General features: G+C 39.1%; 1 protein-coding gene across 4 annotated transcripts in view; it reads right to left on the minus strand.

Moving 5' to 3' along the window:
* Window positions 1-19631, minus strand: part of LOC127425319 (adhesion G protein-coupled receptor B2-like) — a 327159-nt gene that overhangs the window by 125076 nt on the left and 182452 nt on the right. For all 4 annotated transcript variants that reach the window (XM_051671167.1, XM_051671166.1, XM_051671165.1 and 1 more), the window contains exon 14: window positions 16403-16446. In XM_051671167.1, the coding sequence (XP_051527127.1) occupies window positions 16403-16446 (44 nt within the window). The remainder of the gene's footprint in view (window positions 1-16402; window positions 16447-19631) is intronic.

Here is a 19631-nt window from a genome sequence, read left to right on the forward strand (position 1 = left end):
GCAGCACTGTGGATTTGGAGCCGGATTCAAGCATCCATCCCACACCTACTTGGAAAAGACTGTTTGAATCAACATCCTGTTACTTTGCCACTCCACTCCTCTCCCTCTGGCATGAGTCCTGCCCCAGTGAGCAGCATGGGATTCTAGGTCATGAAAGAGAGAGAGAGAGAGAGAGAGAGAGAGAGAGAGAGAGAGAGAGAGAGAGAGAGAGAGAAAGCTGCTAGTGGCAAGGTCGAAATCCCAGCCCCTGCCTCCACAGTCCGGAAAAAAGAAAATAGGATAAATCTATGGGAGAATGCGTAATGAGTGTGTATGTTTCCACAGAGGGTTACTAAAGCCCTGCAGTAAAGCGTGGCTGTCAGAAACCATGCCTATGTTAACACATCTGTTGGTGCAACAAGGCAAATTGACTTGTAAATTGATCTGGATGTCTATAAAGGAAGATGGACACAGACTGCAGAGTCTAATGGTGGGATTCACTGCTGATAGCATCATTTATTTAAATATGCTGTTGGTGTGCACCTTGTTTTATCACCCGATTCACTAAAGGATTTATGCAAATCAGGTAGCACCCAAAATACTTGCTGAATGTTTTTTGCAAGGTGCAGTTCCCCTCTTGCAAGCAGGTTCTGAATTTGCCATGGAATGTTAAGAGAAAGCGGGAAATGCCACTACACTGTACTGGCAAAATATAGGGAAAAAATATCTTTATATGAAGGGTAGTCTGCATTTTACTTGACACCAGTGAAGTAACACTGTACTAAAAGACTCCCCACTGTTAAATCTAACAGAAACAGAAAAAAATAAAAAATAAAACAATAAGCTGAATATATATACAGTGGCAAGAAAAAGTATGTGAAATTGCTGGTTTTCTGCATTAACTGGTCATACAACGTGAAAAGTTTTCATCAAAGTCACAAGTATAGACAAAGCACAATGTGCTTAAGCTAACAACACACAAACAATTATAATTTTTCATGTCTTTATTGAGCACATCCCATTAAAAATTTAAAGTGCTGTGGAAAAAGTAAGTGAACACTAGGATTTGATAACAGGCCAATCCTCTTTTTTCAGCAGCAATAACCTCAACCAAGCATTTACGATAGCTGCATATTAGACATGCACAGCATTCAGAAGGAATTTTGGACCATTTATGTTCTTAGGATGTCTGGTATAAATGACTGTTTAGAGGTCATTCCACAGCATATCTATTGGTTAAGGTCTGGACTCTGACTGGGCCACTCCAAAATGTGGATTTTCTTTTTTTGAAGCCATTCTGCAGTGGATTTACTTCAGTGTTTAGGGTCATTGTCCTGCTACATCACTCAACTTCTACTGAGCTTCAGCTGGGGCACAGCAAACCTGACATTGACACTATCTTGATAAACTTGGGAATTAATTTTTCCCTCGATGATGGCAAGCGCTCCATGCCCCGAAGCAGCAAAGCAGCCCCAAATCATTATGCTCCATCCACAGTACTTCACCGTTGGGATGATGTTATCATGTTGGTATGCGGTGCACCTTTACGCCATACGTAGTGCTGCGTGTTCTTCCCAAACAATAAAACCATAGTTTCATCAGTAAATAAAACATTTTCCCAGTAGCATTGTGGAGTGTCAAGGTGATCTTTGGCGAACTTCAGGCACGCAGCAACGTTTTCGTTGGAAAGCAGCGGCTTCCTTCATGGTGCCCTTCTATGGACACCATGGCTGTTAAATGTTTTCCATATAGTAAACTCATGAACAGAGATGTTAACCAATTCCAATGAATCCTTCAAGTATTTAGCTGCCACTCTAGGGTTCTTTTTTACCTCATTGAGCATTCTGTGGTGTGCCCTTTCAGTCTTCTTGGCTGGATGGCCACTTCTAGGGAGAGTACCCACAGTACTAAATCATCACCATTTATAGAACATTTGTCTGACAGTTGACAGATTAATTTCTAAGCTCTTCAAGATAACTTTATAACCCTTTCCAGCTTTATGCAAAGCAACAATTCTTGATCGTAGATCTTCTGAAATCTCTTTTCTGGAAGGCATGGCCCACATCAGCAGATGCTTCTTGTGAATAGCAAACTCAAAATGTTTGAGTGCTTTTTATAAGTCAAAGTAGCTCTAACCTAGACCTCCAATCTAATTTCATTAATTAGATGTCAGGTTTGCCAACTCCTGACTTAGGTCAGTTATATATATTCACTACTTTATTTTAAGAATGTGAAATGTCAGAATAATAGTAGAGATAATGATTTATTGCAGCTTTTATTTATTTTATCACATTCCCAGTGGGTCAGAAGCTTACATACACTTTGTTAGTATTTGGCAGCATTGCCTTTAAATTGTTTAACTTGGGTCAAACGTTTGGGTAGCTTTCAACAAGCTTCTCACAATAAGTTGCTGGAATTCCGGCCCATTCCTCCAGACAGAACTGGTGTAACTGAGTCAGGCTTGTAGGACTCCTTGCTCGCACAAACTTTTTCAGTTCTGCCCACAAATTTCATAACTGATTGAGGTCAGGGCTTTGTGATGGCCACTCCAATACCTTGACTTTGTTGTCCTTAAACCATTTTGCCACAACTTTGGAGGTATGCTTGGGGTCATTGTCCATTTGGAAGACCCATTTTTGACCGAGCTTTAACTTCTTGGTTGATGTCTTGAGATTTTGCTTCAATATATCCACATAATTATCCTTCCCATGATGTCAAGCAAAGAGGCATTGAGTTCGAAGGTAGGCCTAAAATACATCCACAGGTACACCTCCAATTTAGTACACCTCCTATCAGAAGCTAATTTGCTAACTGTCTAAAAGCTTGACATCATTTTCTGGAATTTTCCAAGCTGCTTAAAGGCACAGTTAACTTAGTGTATGTAAACTTATGACCCACTGGAAATGTGATATAGTCAATTAAAAGTGAAACAATCTGTCTTAATTGTTGTAAAAATTACTTGTGTCAAGCACAAAGTAGATGTCCTAAACGACTTGCTAAAACTATAGTTTTCTAATATTAAATCTGTGGAGTGGTTAAAAAATGAGTTTTAATGTGTGTGTGTGTGTGTGTGTGTGTGTTGTTAGCTTAAGCACATTTGGCTTTGTCTATTCTTGTGACTTTAATGACGATGAGATCACATTTTATGAGCAATTTATGCAGACAACTAAATCCAAAGGGTTCACATACTTTTTCTTGCCACTGTATATATGTCTCATTCTTTTTGAGGACTGTAACAACACCATGGAAATCATGTCATGACCCACAATTTCTCAGCACACTGGCTTTAGTAAAATAGGAATGTACTGACAGATGATACAATGGTGTTTGTGCATTAGACACAAGGAAAGGTGCAAATAGAGAGAGCTATATACATAATGCTTCTCTAGATATAATTGCTTCATATTTCTCACTAAAACAGAGGTAGGGTTTTGGAAAACAGATGGAATAGACATATGGCCTTTTAAAACATTGAACTGTAGATACAAAGCCATGGCCTGTATAGAGTGCTGCAATTGCACAAGAAAAACATTTTAAAATAAACATATGCACAGGGCCATTGGGTTGGTGTGAAATACTTCTGCCAACTCCCAGCATAATCCTTTAAATCAACTACACACTTACATGCACAGAAACATACTCACAAATGTAATATACGGAGCCAGACAGAAACAATGACTGAATGCAGAGGAATTCACATACACTCTCAGTGGGGTGTGAGGAGGATGTTTGTGGAGATGAACCCTGCAGAATGAGTGATTTTTATCTGTGCAGAAACTCAAGCTGTGCTAATGTGCTAATGTCGCACAGAGAGGCCTCACATGAACAAATGATTACCTCCCTGACTCTTCATGTGTGGGCTGTGACTTTCTTTTTATTATTATTATTTATTTATTTGTTTTTCTTTTTTGTATAGACACATTTTTCACCTTTCTTTTACAAAATAATTCAAAAAGCTGCCCCAATGTGTTGAGGGCGAGTATCCAGTGCTGAATATGAATGGAAAAATGTGGAATCATATAAGCTGATAAATTTAAATGTCTTTCAATTACCAATCTAATAAAGTGTTGAAGATAAAAACTGACTATGCTATAGGGGCAGTTTTGCAGGTGCATTACATTATTCTACATTCAATGAATAAATTCAGAATAAAATTCAAATGGTAATTAGTCCTCAATGATGCTAGATCTTTTTAAGTGTAACAAATTCATTGATTTCACTTGATTCAGCACCACGGACAGCTATAATGCCATGCAATACCACCAACTTGCCGGCCAGAGAAAACTGTACTGTATGTGGCTGTGCATACACTTATGTAAATGACTAGGAATGCTGGCTGCTGGGATGTAATTCGGTTTAATGCAACACTTTAACAGCAAATTTAATTCAAGACAAAATGGCAAAACAACTATATCTTAACCATAAGCACTCATTTCTGGTAAATTGTAAACAACGTTATTTCCCAACAGACTGAGAAAAACATGTGCACCCTGGCTCCAAGAAATTGTGTAAAGCCAGCCAATCATATTGGAGCTTTTAATTTTGGAAAGCTTTTGTCATTGGTTGCTGTATGCTTCAGATAAATGGTCCATGGATCGATACTCAATAATGTAATATGAACAGTGTTCTAGGGGATCAAATCTATATCCTCATGACCCCCGAAGGGACAGTTTACCCCAAAATGAAAATTAGTTCCCATTTACTCATTCTTAACCTGTATGACTTTCCTGTATGAACCCCATGGGTGAAATTTAGCAGAATGTCTGAACTGCTGTCATCCAGGGGCTGTCTACCAACAAAAAGCACTAAAACACAGTAATGATTTAAGTCAGTAATCACTGAAAATCTTGCTTGACAGTCATGGCTACCATGGACTCTTATTGCATGAAAAAGTGCAGCTAGGACATTCTACTGTAAATAACTCCTTTTGTGTTCCACTGAATACAGGAATTAATGTGATTTTCAAAATACTGACAGGTGAAAGGCAAGTAAATGATGACATGTTTGGCTGAACTATTCCTTTTATCTCTCACCCTACACTGCTAACATTATATATATATATATATATATATATATATATATATATATATATATATATATATATATATATATATATAAAGAAAAAGGTGATATTTTACCATAGTTTCTCCTCTTTTCTCCCCTTCTCTCCTGTTTCCTTTCTTTTCAATTTAGCCTCAGGGAATCAGAGTACTATACTTTAAACAATGTCAGGATGAAACCAAGGGATGTGAATAATGAGTAAAAAAAAAAAAAAAAACACCTTTGCAGGACATATTCTCCTTGCTGCTCTATGGAGGTTTTTCCCATTTACTAGGTTACAAACAGATTAAAGAAGCAGCCCCCTGTCACTTAGGACTTCCCTCAGCACGCCCTGACCCTACTCATCTACTTCTGCTCACATAATATTACTGGAGCCTGAGGAGGAGCTTGAAGCACAGAGCTAAAGCGTTTTGCACACTGCACACAAATCTGTTTAAATTTTCAAACTGTAATCTTTGGAATTTGGACTGACTGTCATTTTGCTAGTGATCCATTTGTTCATACAGCATTATCAATACCAGGTGTGACATGGGTTGCTGTAATAAGCAATTAAGTCATCAGAACGATGCCATAATATTTTCTCATACAAGAACTGGGAGTAGCTATCAGTATTGTAAGAGAGGTCGGAAAACTGTGAATTTTGTCTCTATTCATGTTTATGATGACAACTTGTCACTGTGCTGAACTCACAAATCGCAATGAAGAACATAAACAAACATTTAATTTTACACATTCATGCATATACTGTTCAAAACTGCTGATTTGTTCATTTATTTACTGCATTGAGAACATAGAGAATGTGTTTGTTATATAAGGAAAAGAGTAAGAGCAATGAGTGTATTCAGACAGCTCATTCAAATGTGATTTACAGACAAAATGTTGCAATTTTTATAATTTTACAAGCATATTGCACCCATAATAGCAAAAACAAATCTCGAAATTCGATAGCACCATTCCAACTAGGATGTATTGTTAACAAAAATATGATTTTAATCAAATTTGAACCACAAATGGATTTGGTTTGTAAGTTTCGAAAACATCTGATTTCTTGTGTTGTTGTTGTTGTTGTTTTTACTGTTCATATTACAAAAAAACTAAACAGATATGAAAAAAAAATCTATTTCTTGCTGCCTGTCTGAACAAAATATAAAACAGAAGAGAGTGTGAAAGAGTATACTGTGAATTTGTAGTTTTCATCTATCTACACAACTACACACAAACACGCACAGTCTGCTTTCTCTCACTACTCTGTCTCTAAATGGGAGATTAGAAATCACACGGGAGTCCTGCTACTTTGGAAGCTATAATACAATGAAAGCAATGAAACAATTGTTCTCTTAGACTTCTTGCTTAAAACTGTAATTTCTTTCTGCTTACCACCATTCTTTCACAGAATGTTCCATCCTTACACTCCGCAGCAAGACCAACCCAAGAACAAAAAAGAATGAAAAAAGAAGTCCATAATATTTATTAATAGTAAAAATACCATTCATTTATTTAAATTATATGAAAGCCTTGGAGTGACCTAATTATGTTTATTTGGAATATATACAGTATATATAACTTCCTGCATATTAGAACTTTCTTCTTCACTGCTTTATACAAAGACTATAACACAACTCTCCTCACTCAAGAGCAATGGCATAGCCAAGGGTGGGCCGGGGTAGGTCTGGGCCCGCCCAAATTAGTCCCAGGCCCACCCAAAATATTATTATTTTTTACTTCAAATATATATATAAATAGTAAAATAAATAAAAAAAAAAAAAATGCATACATTTTGCTTTCTGAAAGTGTGAAATAACTGTTTGAATGTGCCACCCTTCTGTTGCTAAAGAAAATTTGTAGAAAATTTTTTTGGCTGAAAACTTGGCCCATCCATTTTTATTGAGGCCCTCCCAAAAGTAATTTCCTGGCTACGTCCTTGCTCTAGAGTAAGTGCCCAAATCCAATGTTTGCATAACATGCTGTCTACTGAGATCATTTTGTCTGGCTGTATTTTGAAGGCAGCATAGATGTATCCTTCAATGTTGTAATTCTAAAGGACTAAGGGGGTATTTACAATTGGTCACTTCATGCATTTTTACTCATCTGATTGCTATCCGATTGAATAAGCACATTCCATTTACATTTGGCCACATCGGTGTGTCCCCACAAAACAGATATAAATCTGATTTTCAATTCCCATGCTATATGCAATAAAACAGTGTTAACTTCTGCGATTATGCTAATGCAGGGCAGCAAATTTAAAATATGTGACTAATTATTTGATTCCAAGTGACTTTGCGCACTGGTATCTGTCTGTGTGTGCGCTGTGTATTTTCCCCTCGGGACTTGGCGTTGTTAAGATATGTCATGCGCATCAGCTGCGCTTGTCAGCGATGTGCATCAAATAAATGAAGAAAAAAGACTCGAGCCGTATGCAAATACTCTGTAACAGCTGATATGTTTCACATTTTCCCAATGCTGACATAGCGCTGTTTGGGCAGAGTAAAGTTTATACCTGTAAATGTGGCTTGAACAGCCAGATGTATTTACATTTTAACTAATTTCGAATGGAATGCATCTCAAACCACCTCCGATATCTGTCTTTATCCGCCGATTGCCACCTTTGTATCCATCTCAAATCCATCTTGGAGGGCATTTACACTTGGTCTTTTCCTGAACGGATAGCAATTCGGTATGTATGAAGTGAAGTTTAAATACCCCCAAAAATGTATTAATAAAAAGCATTATAGTCACTAAATATCTGCTTGGTTATGTCTAAAACTCTCTTGAATTTGTTTTAGATCATTAGACATGATATTTTAGTGCTTTTGAAACCTGTCTGAAACCAGTTTTCTTAGGAGGCGACTTCATACAAAAATGCTGTATATGTAAAGGCAGCAAGACAGATGCATTAGGTTTGGGACATAGCCTTTGAGAATATTTGGTTTGAAACAGAAAGATTTTGCTTGTTGTGTGCAGTCCAATCCACAGATTATCTGTGTGTGAGCATGTGTCTGGGCACACATTCTCCTCATCTCATGTGATGTACTAAAAGCTCTGTCCTTTTAAAAAGAGAGCAACCAAAGGCTTCCAACTGCACAGAAAAGGGCACCATAACCTGCTGGCAATTAAAAAGCGCCACAGCTGATAAAGAGAGTGGGTGGAAGAGGGGGGGTCATTGTCAGATGAAACAGGATGGGTAATGTGCAGCAGGACATACAAAGTTGCCACACAGAGGGAAGGAGAGAACTTCAAGGCAGCAAGGAAGAGGGAATGAAGGAAAAGGGAGAGAGAGCAGAGGGAGGTTAGGCAGCTAGAAGGGTGGCATTAAGATGAAAGGATACATGTGGAGAGCAGTCTCACTTCAAACAAAGGTCAGACAACTAAACACAGTGATATACAGAGGAGAGTGAAAGAGTTAGAAGGATAATTAACAGAGGGATGGATAGTATAGCCATGGGACAGGCTATTGAGGGAATGAGAGTGTGAGAGGTTACTATAATTTGTTTGTGTGTGTTAACATTTATGTAAATGTAAAAACTGTTTGACATACACATACAACACACAATGTCCACTGTGCAAAAGCATCATGGTGTTGAAGGGAAACTTACATTTCGATCACACTTTGCTTTACCGTATCTATATTACAGTGTAATAAAATGTAACTACTGAGTAATTAACATAAAATGGATTTAAACAGATACCCCCATGTCACTTTTTTGTGAACTTGCTTGTAGTTATTATTATTATTATTATTATTATTATTATTATTATTATTATTTCTGTTGCAATTAATATGAAGCAACTGTTCCAAAACTGCATTGCTGTCTACTGTCTCCATAGGCAGCTGTATTCTAAACAGTGGTGATTGCTTTATGACTACACGGGATGCACGGCTTCCCCTCAAATTTCATAAGAAATGTGGCAATGACAAGTTTAATATATGTACAATTAATCTATATACATAACATATCACACTTTGCAAATTTCAATACTTTAGCAAATAAAAGTGTCAATTTTCCCATATCACAATAATGCTGTTCGTTAGCTACACAATATGCTTTTTTTACATGAATATGTCAACAGAAGTCTGTAAACGCACGGCTCAGAGAGTGCTACTGAAGCCTTGCTTCAATGGAAGTCTATGGCACATCCTGGTACCATTCAAATAAATGTCAGAAATGATTGACGTTCATTGGACGAGAGGCTTTTAACACGTCATTGTGGGTCCTGTCCGGACACCGTGGTTCTCTGGGAGCTAAATAAGCACTATTCACATTGGATCTGCATCTGATTGCTCATATTGGGATTTAAATCAAGTACTTATGTCCCATCAGGAAGCCCAGCTTCTCTATATGAAAATTGGTTGAGCTCTCAAGTGGGCAGGACTTTGCAACAAACGACCAACAATTGAAGCGTTGATGTACATTATTGACAGCGTATGAAATGTTAAAGCACTGCTGTCAAGTGTTCGGCAGTTCGGAGATACACATGCTGATATTTGCTATCTAATGTAACATATGTATTGTAGATTTCTTAATCGGGTATTTACCCTACTTTGTTGCAAACACAGTTTGGAGCTTAAATAATTGTTTTCATTCAGAAATTTCACAGTTTGAAAAAAAAAAAAAAAATGACTCTAATTGTCATGAGATCAGGCTGACACTTCAATATAAAGTGCTACCTTCATTCTTCTATCTTGTTTTAACAAAAATCCATACAAAGCCTATCCCACTGTCTCTAACTGCTAACAACAGTCAGTTACCAAAAAGAGCTAATAAAGGTGATGAACCATGTTTACCCCTCTCTGTGTTTGAGCAAGGACAACTCCTGAGTGCCATCAATACCCATAAGCCCCTATGGCATCAACGTACTTAATTTACAACATCAACATCACATCTCCAAACACAATCCGCCCCTTCACATTCAAACAATCCCACGCAGTTTCATTCAAAACAATTTAACTGGTGATATATACACAAGGACTGATAGCCCCTTGCATCCCTTCACAAATGTCACAGCTGCACAGCAGCATTTCTGTGAAAGCATTACCCAGCCACAGTGCTAACACATTTATATGGGGCCTCCATTATGTTATCATAATTAAAAGCAATTTGTTGCTTAGCACCATGCTTTTTTCCCCCCTAGGTTTGATTAAAATGGCACCATGGAGAGTTTAGTTTTGGTTTGAGGGATTAAATGTGATTTAATGTGATTGTAGAAGAGTAAAGCCCATGATCTTTTGAGCTCTGAAAGAAAGAAAATACAACATAAAAAAAATATAATAATAATAAAAAATAAAAAAACATCTGTTAAGGTCATTTTGTATTTTAAAGTGAATTTATGATTACAAGCCCTCTATAGTGCAAAGTTCATGCAGCTTTTTTTCCTTATCTGTGAGTTCTCCAAGCCCTCTAAGTTCCTTTTGATTAAATGTATACCTCGCATGCAAGTAAGGACTTTGCATAAAAGTGTCTACCAAATGTGTACATTTAAACATTGCTGTTCCACCTCCAAAATCTTTTTAAAGACATAAGATGCAAAAATACAATTACTTATTGCTATGTGAGCACTCAAAATAGCATTGTCACCACAACTGAAATTCATTATCATTTTGTTTTAGATACAACCAGTAACTAAAAATATATTACAAATGCCTGTAATCAACCACTTAGTGAATATACCTTCATATTCAATATGAATATATTCAGTATAAAGAACAGTTATGCCATATGCAAACCCATCCCCTTTGCACTTTTATTATTATTATTATTAATAACAATAATAATAATAACAATAATGGTAGTAATAATAATAATATTAATGTTACAAATAAAATAAAAAATAACAACAGCAACAACACAAACAAACAAATCTATATTCAGTAAATAAATAAATAAATAAAAGGTTAAGGATCTCTAATTCTCTCTGCTATACAATATAAATCTCCTCTCTGTAAGCATCTGATTATGAATAAAGGGTGAATGTTGAACCAATCCACTGGCTTTGGCTTTTGGAGCAGTTTAGCCATGTTTGGGTTTATAATAGCGATAGTAATCTCTAAATTTTGCTGGTTTTTAATCACACATGTGCATTCATCTCTGAATGATTTGGAATGTAATTTGATGGGAGAGGTAATCAGGTTTTGCATTAACTGACTTTGCGGTCTGCCGATAGAAGGGCTTTCTGCTCCAGTAATTACCGCCCGCTATTCTGCTCTCTAGCCAGGTCTGCCTGTTGCCGTGCCGACCACCTCCTGGTGAGTATTAATGATGTATGTGGTGTTTTGTTGTCTGTGGGGAGTTACACAAAAGGAAATACTTGCACAGCTGAGTGTGCAGGACTGACAAGATTCCACCGTTTCACAGGTGCTTCAAACTTGGGTACAATCTCTCAATGTGTCCACACTGCAAGTTATAATCAACACAGCTGCAGTAGAGACACCTGTGTTGATAATAACACCTACGTTTTAGTTTTACTGAATTGTATGCAGTATTACCATATTACTTTTTTGGTACTGTGTTGGTCACTTGTAAGCATTCCCACTCGAGTATCCAACTACACTATCAGGAAGTGGACTTTTTGAGCTTCACTGATTTAATTTCTTATTTGTAGTTACAAACATGTCAATTGCCAATTCTCATGGTACATAAATAATCTCTGTCAGTGTGCACAAATGTCTCTCTCTCTCTCTCTCTCTCTCTCTCTCTTCCTTTCTTTTTCTTTCTTTGTCCTTTTCTCTCTCACCTTGTTTGTGACGCTTCAAAAACTCTTTTGTATCGCCTGAAATAAAAAGACTCAGAGCGCAGATGTTTTCAGACACAAATACAAACAGAGTGTGAACAAGAATAAATGCAGGGCTCTCAAAGATTCTAAATCAACAGGCACACAGACGCAACCAAAACAAGAAACAGAATTAGGATGGACTCAAAGATTGAAAAATAAATAAATAAATTGTTTGAAATTTTCATGCATGCCTAGGCAAGGAAACTAGTGCTAGCAATATCAGTAAGGGGGAGCTTTTAAAACAGAATGCACAACTAACTGTGTTGCTTAATAATGTCTCCGTTTACATATGTAACCTCGGTTCCCTGAGATGTAGGGAACGAGACATTGCGTCACTGACGCTTATGGGAAAACTCCTTTTCTCCGATTTCTGAACTCCTACTGGATCACGCCAATTCAGATGCAACTGAATTGAGCCAATGGCATTCACGCCCGCAAAATACATAATGGCATCACTCAGAATTTAACGACTGAAAGTGGCGGCTGAGCAGCCTGATAGTGACGTCCGGTAGCGTGGCTAGCTATTTGATGTCTCATTCCCTACATCTCAAGGAACTGAGGTTACATATGCAACCGGAGATGTTCCTTTTTGATTTTGGTCACTTACATCACGTCGCTGACGCTTATGGGAACGTGTACGATCACGTCGTGGTACTGGACAAAGGACACATAACACTCAAGAGTGAATCTCGTTTCAATCTACCCTGAGTGTATAGAAGGGGCAGGACATGAGACAGTGTCATACAGATACAACGCTTAGCTTATAGGAAGCATATAAGAAATCAACCTCGCCATGACAGTTCTGAGGGGGTGAGGTAACAAGCACATTCACATTGCTCAGTAGCGGGATGCTTAGTATTGCATTGTTGCACAGGCACGTGCACAAAGCTGGTCCATTTGTCTGAACTGGCTTGTACACATAGGTGTGTAATGCTCTGACTGGACAGAGCATATGGAGGGGGATAAAAGGCTTGTAAAGTGACTACCTGCACCTTAAAGGGGGTAGAGAGCACTTTGGGAATATAACCTTTTTTTTGGCCTCAGCGTGGCTCTAGATTTGCTCGGACCGAATTCCAAACAGGAGATGTGTGTTGAGAATGCCTGCAGATCACTCACCCTCTTAACGGACACCAGGGCGAGTAAGAGAGCTGTTTTAAAGGAAAGAGAATGCAGATCGATAGTCTCGATCGGTTCAAAGGGGGCTTTAGTCAGCGCATTCAGCACCAAGGCCAGATCCCATGTAGGGATTGTAGCTGGGCGGGGAGGATTTAATCGCCTCGCACCTGTTAGAAAGCTGACCACGAAACAGTGTCTACCTACTGGCATGCCCCCTACAGCTGCATGATTTGCTGATTTGGGATCGTCACGTCGCGTTTTGCACCATTTCACAAACACATTCCATTTGAAGGCATAGAGCGGGACCTTCTCGTAGATGGGGCTCTAGCATGCAAAATTGTATTCTTTATTGACTGTGAGAGGTCTTTGTCATCCGATGTGACCCGATCAATGGCCACACATGTAGGTTCCATAACTCTGGCCGCGAATGCCAAATCGAGCCGTGAGCCTGAGAAAGAAGGTCCCGTCTTAGTGGGATTCCCCACGGATGTGCATAAAGGAGCTCCACTGTTTCTGGAAACCACGGTTGATTCGGCCACCTCGGCGTGATCAGTAGTACTGTTTCCATTTCCTCCCTGATTTTGGAGAGGAGTGGAGTAATGAGCGGGGGGAATGCTTTTGACCCGCTAGCCATTTGTGAGCTAACGCGTCCACCCCCAATGGGGCCTGTCCTGGAATGCCACAGGGAACAATGAGAGGTCTCCTGGTAGGCGAATAGATCTATCGTCGCACTCCCAAACCTGTTCCAGATCTCCGTGACCATCGGGGGGTGGAGTGTACACTCCCCTGTGATCACTCCCTGTCAAGAGAGCATGTCCGCTTTGAAATTCAGGGCTCCAGGCACATGGGTTACCCGTAACTACAGGAGACACTCGCCACTCTATTTGAAGAGCTGTCACGCGAGTGTCATCATTGCTGGAGATTGCACACTGCCCTGGTGATTGATGTATGCCACTACCGAGTTGTTGTCAGTGCGAATCAGAATATGATGCCCCATCACCTCTGACTTGAGTGCTTTTAGGGCTAAAATAACCGGCAACATCTCCAAGCAGTTGATGTGCCAGGTCTGTTTTACATTCGTCCATTCCCCAAATGCCAGGCGGTCATTGCACAATGCACCCCAGCACATGTTGCACGCATCTGTAGTAACTACTTTGCATCTGGAAACCTGACCTAAGGTGACTCCAGGCCGGTAAAACTCCGGAGCTGTCCATGGTGCTATCGCAGATAGACAGTGGTTGGTGAATACAACGCGATGGTGCCCGTAGCGCCATGCCCGTTGGGGAACTTGGCAGTTGAGCCAGCATTGCAGAGGTCTCATGGGTAACAGACCAAGGGGAGTGACCGTCGTGGTGGCTGCCATAAGCCCAAGGAGTTTCTGAAAGCATTTCAGAGGCAGAGCCCTGCCCAATTTGAAACTTGCGTGTATTCTCTCAGCTGAGAGTGAAGCGCGCATTGTTACAGAGTTCAAACACAACCCCAGGAAGGATATTTCCTGACTGGGAATTAATGAGTTCTTCCTCACATTGACCCGTAGGCCAAGTGTATTCAAATGCGCGAGCAGCCTGTCCCTGTGCGACTGTACCACAGTCTCTGACTGTGCTAAAATGAGGCAGTCATCAAGGTAATTCAGTATACGCAGCCCCTCCACTTTCAGAGGGGCTAAAGCTGCATCCACATATTTCATGAATGTGCGTGGAGCGAGGGAAAGGCCGAACAGCAGGACTGTGAATTGATATGCTGTCTCCTCGAATGCGAACCTCAAGAAGTGTCTGTGATGAGGAACGATCGGGATATGAACATTTCTTTCAGATCTACTGAGACAAACCAGTCATTCTGATGGATATGTGCTATGATCTGCTTTTGTGTCAACATTTTGAACGGGCACTTTGACAATGCGCTATTCAGAAGCCTTAAGTCCAGAACTGGACGTCTTTCTTTGGGACAAGAAAATAATGACTGTAAAGGCCCTTTTGACACTCGCTGAGCTCGACAGGTTCTATTGCCTGTACTGCTAGCAGGCTGTCGATTTCTGCATGCAGAATGTGAGCATTTTGAGATGACATTGTGGACGGCATCACGCCACTGAAGCACAGCGGCCGTCTCACAAACTGAAGTGTGTAACCCTGCTTTAGAGTTGTTAACACCCAATTTGATATGCCGGGAAGTGATTCCTATGCTTTTATTCGCTTGGACAGCGGGGATAGCTAGATCATTGAAGAGCTTAACAAGAAGCCCGGCCCAGGGGCCATGAGAGATACTGCGTCATCATTGTCCTCCTCTCCATGTTCACTGCTGCTGAACTGCACGATGGCGGAAGCGAACACTTTTAGTGAATAGGACGGGGGAAGAAGAGTGTGGGGGTGTGGGTGCATGCGGGACCTGAGCCGGTGGTACAGCCTCACAATCTGTTTGCTCCATATCCTCGTCTTGAGCATCGTCATTCCCCAGGTCCTCGAGGGACAGGGGAGGCAACGGAGTGAGAGCGGTCGGGTCATTGCGCTTAAATAGCGCTATCCGAGCGCAGAGAGTTTTGAGGGACATTGCCTAGCAGTGTGGGCATTCAGCCTCGACCAGCGCTGCTTCTGCGTGGGCATAGCCCAGACAGAACACACAGCTCTTGTGGCCATCAGACATGGCAACAGGTTTCCCACTTCTGAACTTACGCGATGGCATCTTGAAAAAGACAGTCCAGTCAGTGCAAGCATGGAAATATTCAACTCTTTTAGCTCAACGGAGCATGGCAGGGGAGCGGTCGTCTTCAGGAAAGGAAGCACCGTCCACTGCAGGTAAGTGCAATTCGACGGTGAAATCCAGGAGTGAAGGAGATAAATTCTGACTGATGCCATTATGCTGCCCGCTTAAATAGAAAGCTGAGCACCGCACGCTTAATGTCATTGGCTGAGCGGGTGCAAACGCCATTGGCGCAATTAAGTTGCATCTGAATTGGCGTGATCCAATAGAAGTTCAGAAATCGGAGAAAAGGAGTTTTCCCATAAGTGTCAGCGACGCGATGTAAGTGACCGAAATCGAAAGGGAACCAAGTGTCCCTCAAGAAGAGCAATATGTTTCGCCCCATACCTTGAGTTTTAAAGACACTGCAGTAATAAAGCTCCTGCTGTGAAAGCTGACAGGTTTTCAGATGGGATCGGACCACAAGACAATCAAATCATGAGTTGTGAGGCATCAAGTCTTGAATACTAGGAATTGTGCATCAAATTCTCACTTGAATGTTTGAGGTAAGAAGAATGACGTGTCTATTTCAGCTAACTCAATTAACATGGTGTCAAAGCTTTCATCACTGGGATGTCTGATTGTTAATGAATCTGCAAATACAAACGTTAACACCAAAATGTTCTCAATTGCATTGTAAATATACGATAAGTTCAAAAATATGTCAAAATACACAGACAGCTGTGTAAGAGAGAAATTATGGGTGTAATTGTGTGCCAGGTGTAGCAGTCAGTTGACTTACAGGTTTCCGTAGTCCCAGATAACACACTGAGGATATGTTGTGCCCTTTGTGAAGACAAAGAGAGACAAAGAGAGTTAGAAAGCTCCCAAAAAAACAAAAAGTGTTGGAAGGCAAAAGTACAGAAGACAGAAAAAAAAAAAAAAAAAAAACAATGTCAATGCGTAACAAAATATATATAAAATGGCATCTGAAAATAAATGATTCTAAACCTTCTCAAAACTAACTTCACTTTTACAAGACATTTTTGCAAATACTTTTGTCCAACTGGTCCCAAAAAGTTTTAGTGAACGTACGAAGTCAGTTCCCCTGTAAGTTCACACAGGTTTCCAAGCAGAGTAACCACAGGTGTAGTTCATAACTATGAACATCAATTTGACAGCCAGAAAGTGTCAGAATACTTTTTTTTCCTTTTTTTTTTTTTTACAATTTATCTATTTTTCTATCATTTCAAACCAAACAACCTTCTTTTGGTGAAATATTTTGCTTTAAAAGTGAGTCTGTGCTATATTTCTTTAAAATAAATGCTGCATGGCTTAATTTTTGTTACACGGTCCACATCTAAGTGTAGACTCCAGGTGATTCATTAAAAGGCTCATTCTGGATTCACTGATTCATAATAGATTCCAGTCTGTGATGATGCCCTCACTTTCTGTTCAGTGTGAGGCTCTAATCAGGGTTCAGTGGTGCAAGGTTGGGTGAACAGCTCATTACTAATTCATCAGTAAATCGACTGGTATAACTGACTAATCTGTCTCAGCTCAAGTTATGCCTATTATCCTGTTTGAGGGACAGAGCTTTGGGTGCAGGAATTGCTGACTATAATGTGATCTTATGAATTTAACAATTATCACCTCTGATCTTCAGGGGTAAATCAGACTCCTGAGACCTTCCACTAGCTGCCAAAACCAGAGGGTAATTAGACAGTCATGTCTCATTTTTGGTCTCCGTGAGGTTGTATTCTCCAAATAAGGGCATTTGAACTTCACTAGAATCTACTTGTAGAATCTAATCTGAGTGAGTTCCAGACAAGCAGCAGTAATATATTTGAAATAATGTAGTTTTTAAAGGTATAGTTCACCCAAAAATTCTGCCATCATTTACTGATATAAGAATACTCATATACAGGGTTGGGAGGATTACTTTTCAAATGTATTCCACTACAGTTTACAGAATACATGCTGTAAAATGTAATTTGTAATGTATTCCATTAGATTACTCCAGGTCAGTAACGTATTCTAAATACTTTGGATTACTTCTTCAGCACTGGTAGATTTTTTTCACTTGTTTTGACTCTACCAGTACAGTAAGACAAAATACATGTTAAAAAACATTCTTTGAAAAACTTAAATATCTTATACAGTGTTGTTTCTAAAACAAGATAAATCAAACTGATGTTGTTGTAGCAAGTTTTAGATATTTTTACAGGAAAACAATAAAAAAATTATTATCAAGAATATGATTTTGGCCCTAATATCAAAGGTCTTATAGAAAAAAAGAAATTATGATCTAATGTGAATTTTCTTGATAAAAAAATATGAACGTGCCTGGTAACATGTGCATGTAAAATGGCTAGAAATTGCATTTTAGCTTTGCGTAAAGCTGACAATTGACACAAGGTTTATTTCTATTTCTTCTGCTCCAAACGTACTTCTCTGTCTGCTCGTATGAATGTAACACATCATAAGAAAGTGTTTCGCCGCTGTTCAAATGCTCTTTGAATCGCATCATTTATATGTATACATTTTTCCATCTGAAAGGACTAAATATTAAATGAAACAAATGACAATAAAATGCAAAGAAATCTCTTCAGTAATCAAAATACTGTTTGAATGTAACTGTATTCTAATTACCAATTATTTAAATTGTAACTGTAGTGGAATACAGTTACTTATATTTTGTATTTTAAATACTTAATCCCATTACATGTATTCCGTTACTCCCCAACCCTGCACATATATACTCAGTACTCATATTCTATTCTATATCACCTATTGTGTTCTACAGAAAAAAAAGAAAAAAAGAAGTCATACAGGTTTGGAACAGCATGAGGGTGAGTAAATAATGTCAATTTTCATTTTTGGGTGAACTATCCTTTTAAACCAAGGGGTCAATATTTGGCTGATTCGCATGGCCCAGTAGATGCTGTTACTACACCATCTGGATTCACATTTTATTTTTATTTTTTTCATTGACATACATTCAAAAGTAGTAGTGTATAATAAATATGTCAGCAACATATACATCACAAATATTTTATATTTATGCAAATTTTTGATAAGACTCTTCAAAGTGTGAAATTTTGAGCATTCTTCTGGTGCCAATATCCAATCAGTGTTGTCATGACAACATACATTTTCCTGCAGTTGAAGAGTGATAAAATACATGGCATTTACAGCTCGATGAGTAATTATTGCAGAACTCATACTGCGTATTTCCGGGGGGTCCAGCATCAGCCGAGCAACTGCCATTGAGAGGGATAGCTCTCTTCAGGTATTATACTATAGAACTCTTTATTTTGAACAGTTCATTGCCCCCATGTGGTTAAGCAATGCCACATACTGTATCGGGTCAAATGAGTGAGTCACATTTTGACAGATGACACAATGTAATAAGTGCTTGAATGACTGATGCGGTTGCATGTTTTGTTTTGTTTTCCACCTGTGACTACAATAAGGCAGCTCCATTCATTTGTTCTCATTATAAATGAGAGTATGAAAGCCATCTGTCTGTGGTCCATATATGCTGATGAGTTACATGCTGCCGTATATGAGCCAGCAGAACTGAAACACAATGGCATGAATCCATATTGGACAGTTAGAGGTGGCCTTAACAAATACTGAGCTAATAAGTCACAAGCCCTGAACAGGCTTTGTGATGATATAAAACATTTTATCATGAACACTTGAAAAAATATGTTTCTGATGATTTGTTTAGCAGGCTTTTCCTGCTGGATAGCGAATTCTGTTCTGGACATCTAAGGTATAACATTGGATTATTCAGCCAAGAAAGCTCACAGACAATTAAAAAAATATGTTGGGGAACACTGCCAAAGGTAAGAGCAGATATAAAGTTTTTAGCTACTTGGGAATTACAGCAGCAGGGATCGGCGCATAAAAGAGACTTTTGTATTTGATGACAAATAAATCATATTTCACTTTGTGATTGTTTTAAAAATCTTTCAAACTGTGGTATTAAGGCAACAAAATAAACTGTATAGTCATATATAGCT

Source organism: Myxocyprinus asiaticus, chromosome 34 (genome assembly GCF_019703515.2).
Source record: "Myxocyprinus asiaticus isolate MX2 ecotype Aquarium Trade chromosome 34, UBuf_Myxa_2, whole genome shotgun sequence".
In the NCBI taxonomy this organism is placed as follows: domain Eukaryota; kingdom Metazoa; phylum Chordata; class Actinopteri; order Cypriniformes; family Catostomidae; genus Myxocyprinus; species Myxocyprinus asiaticus.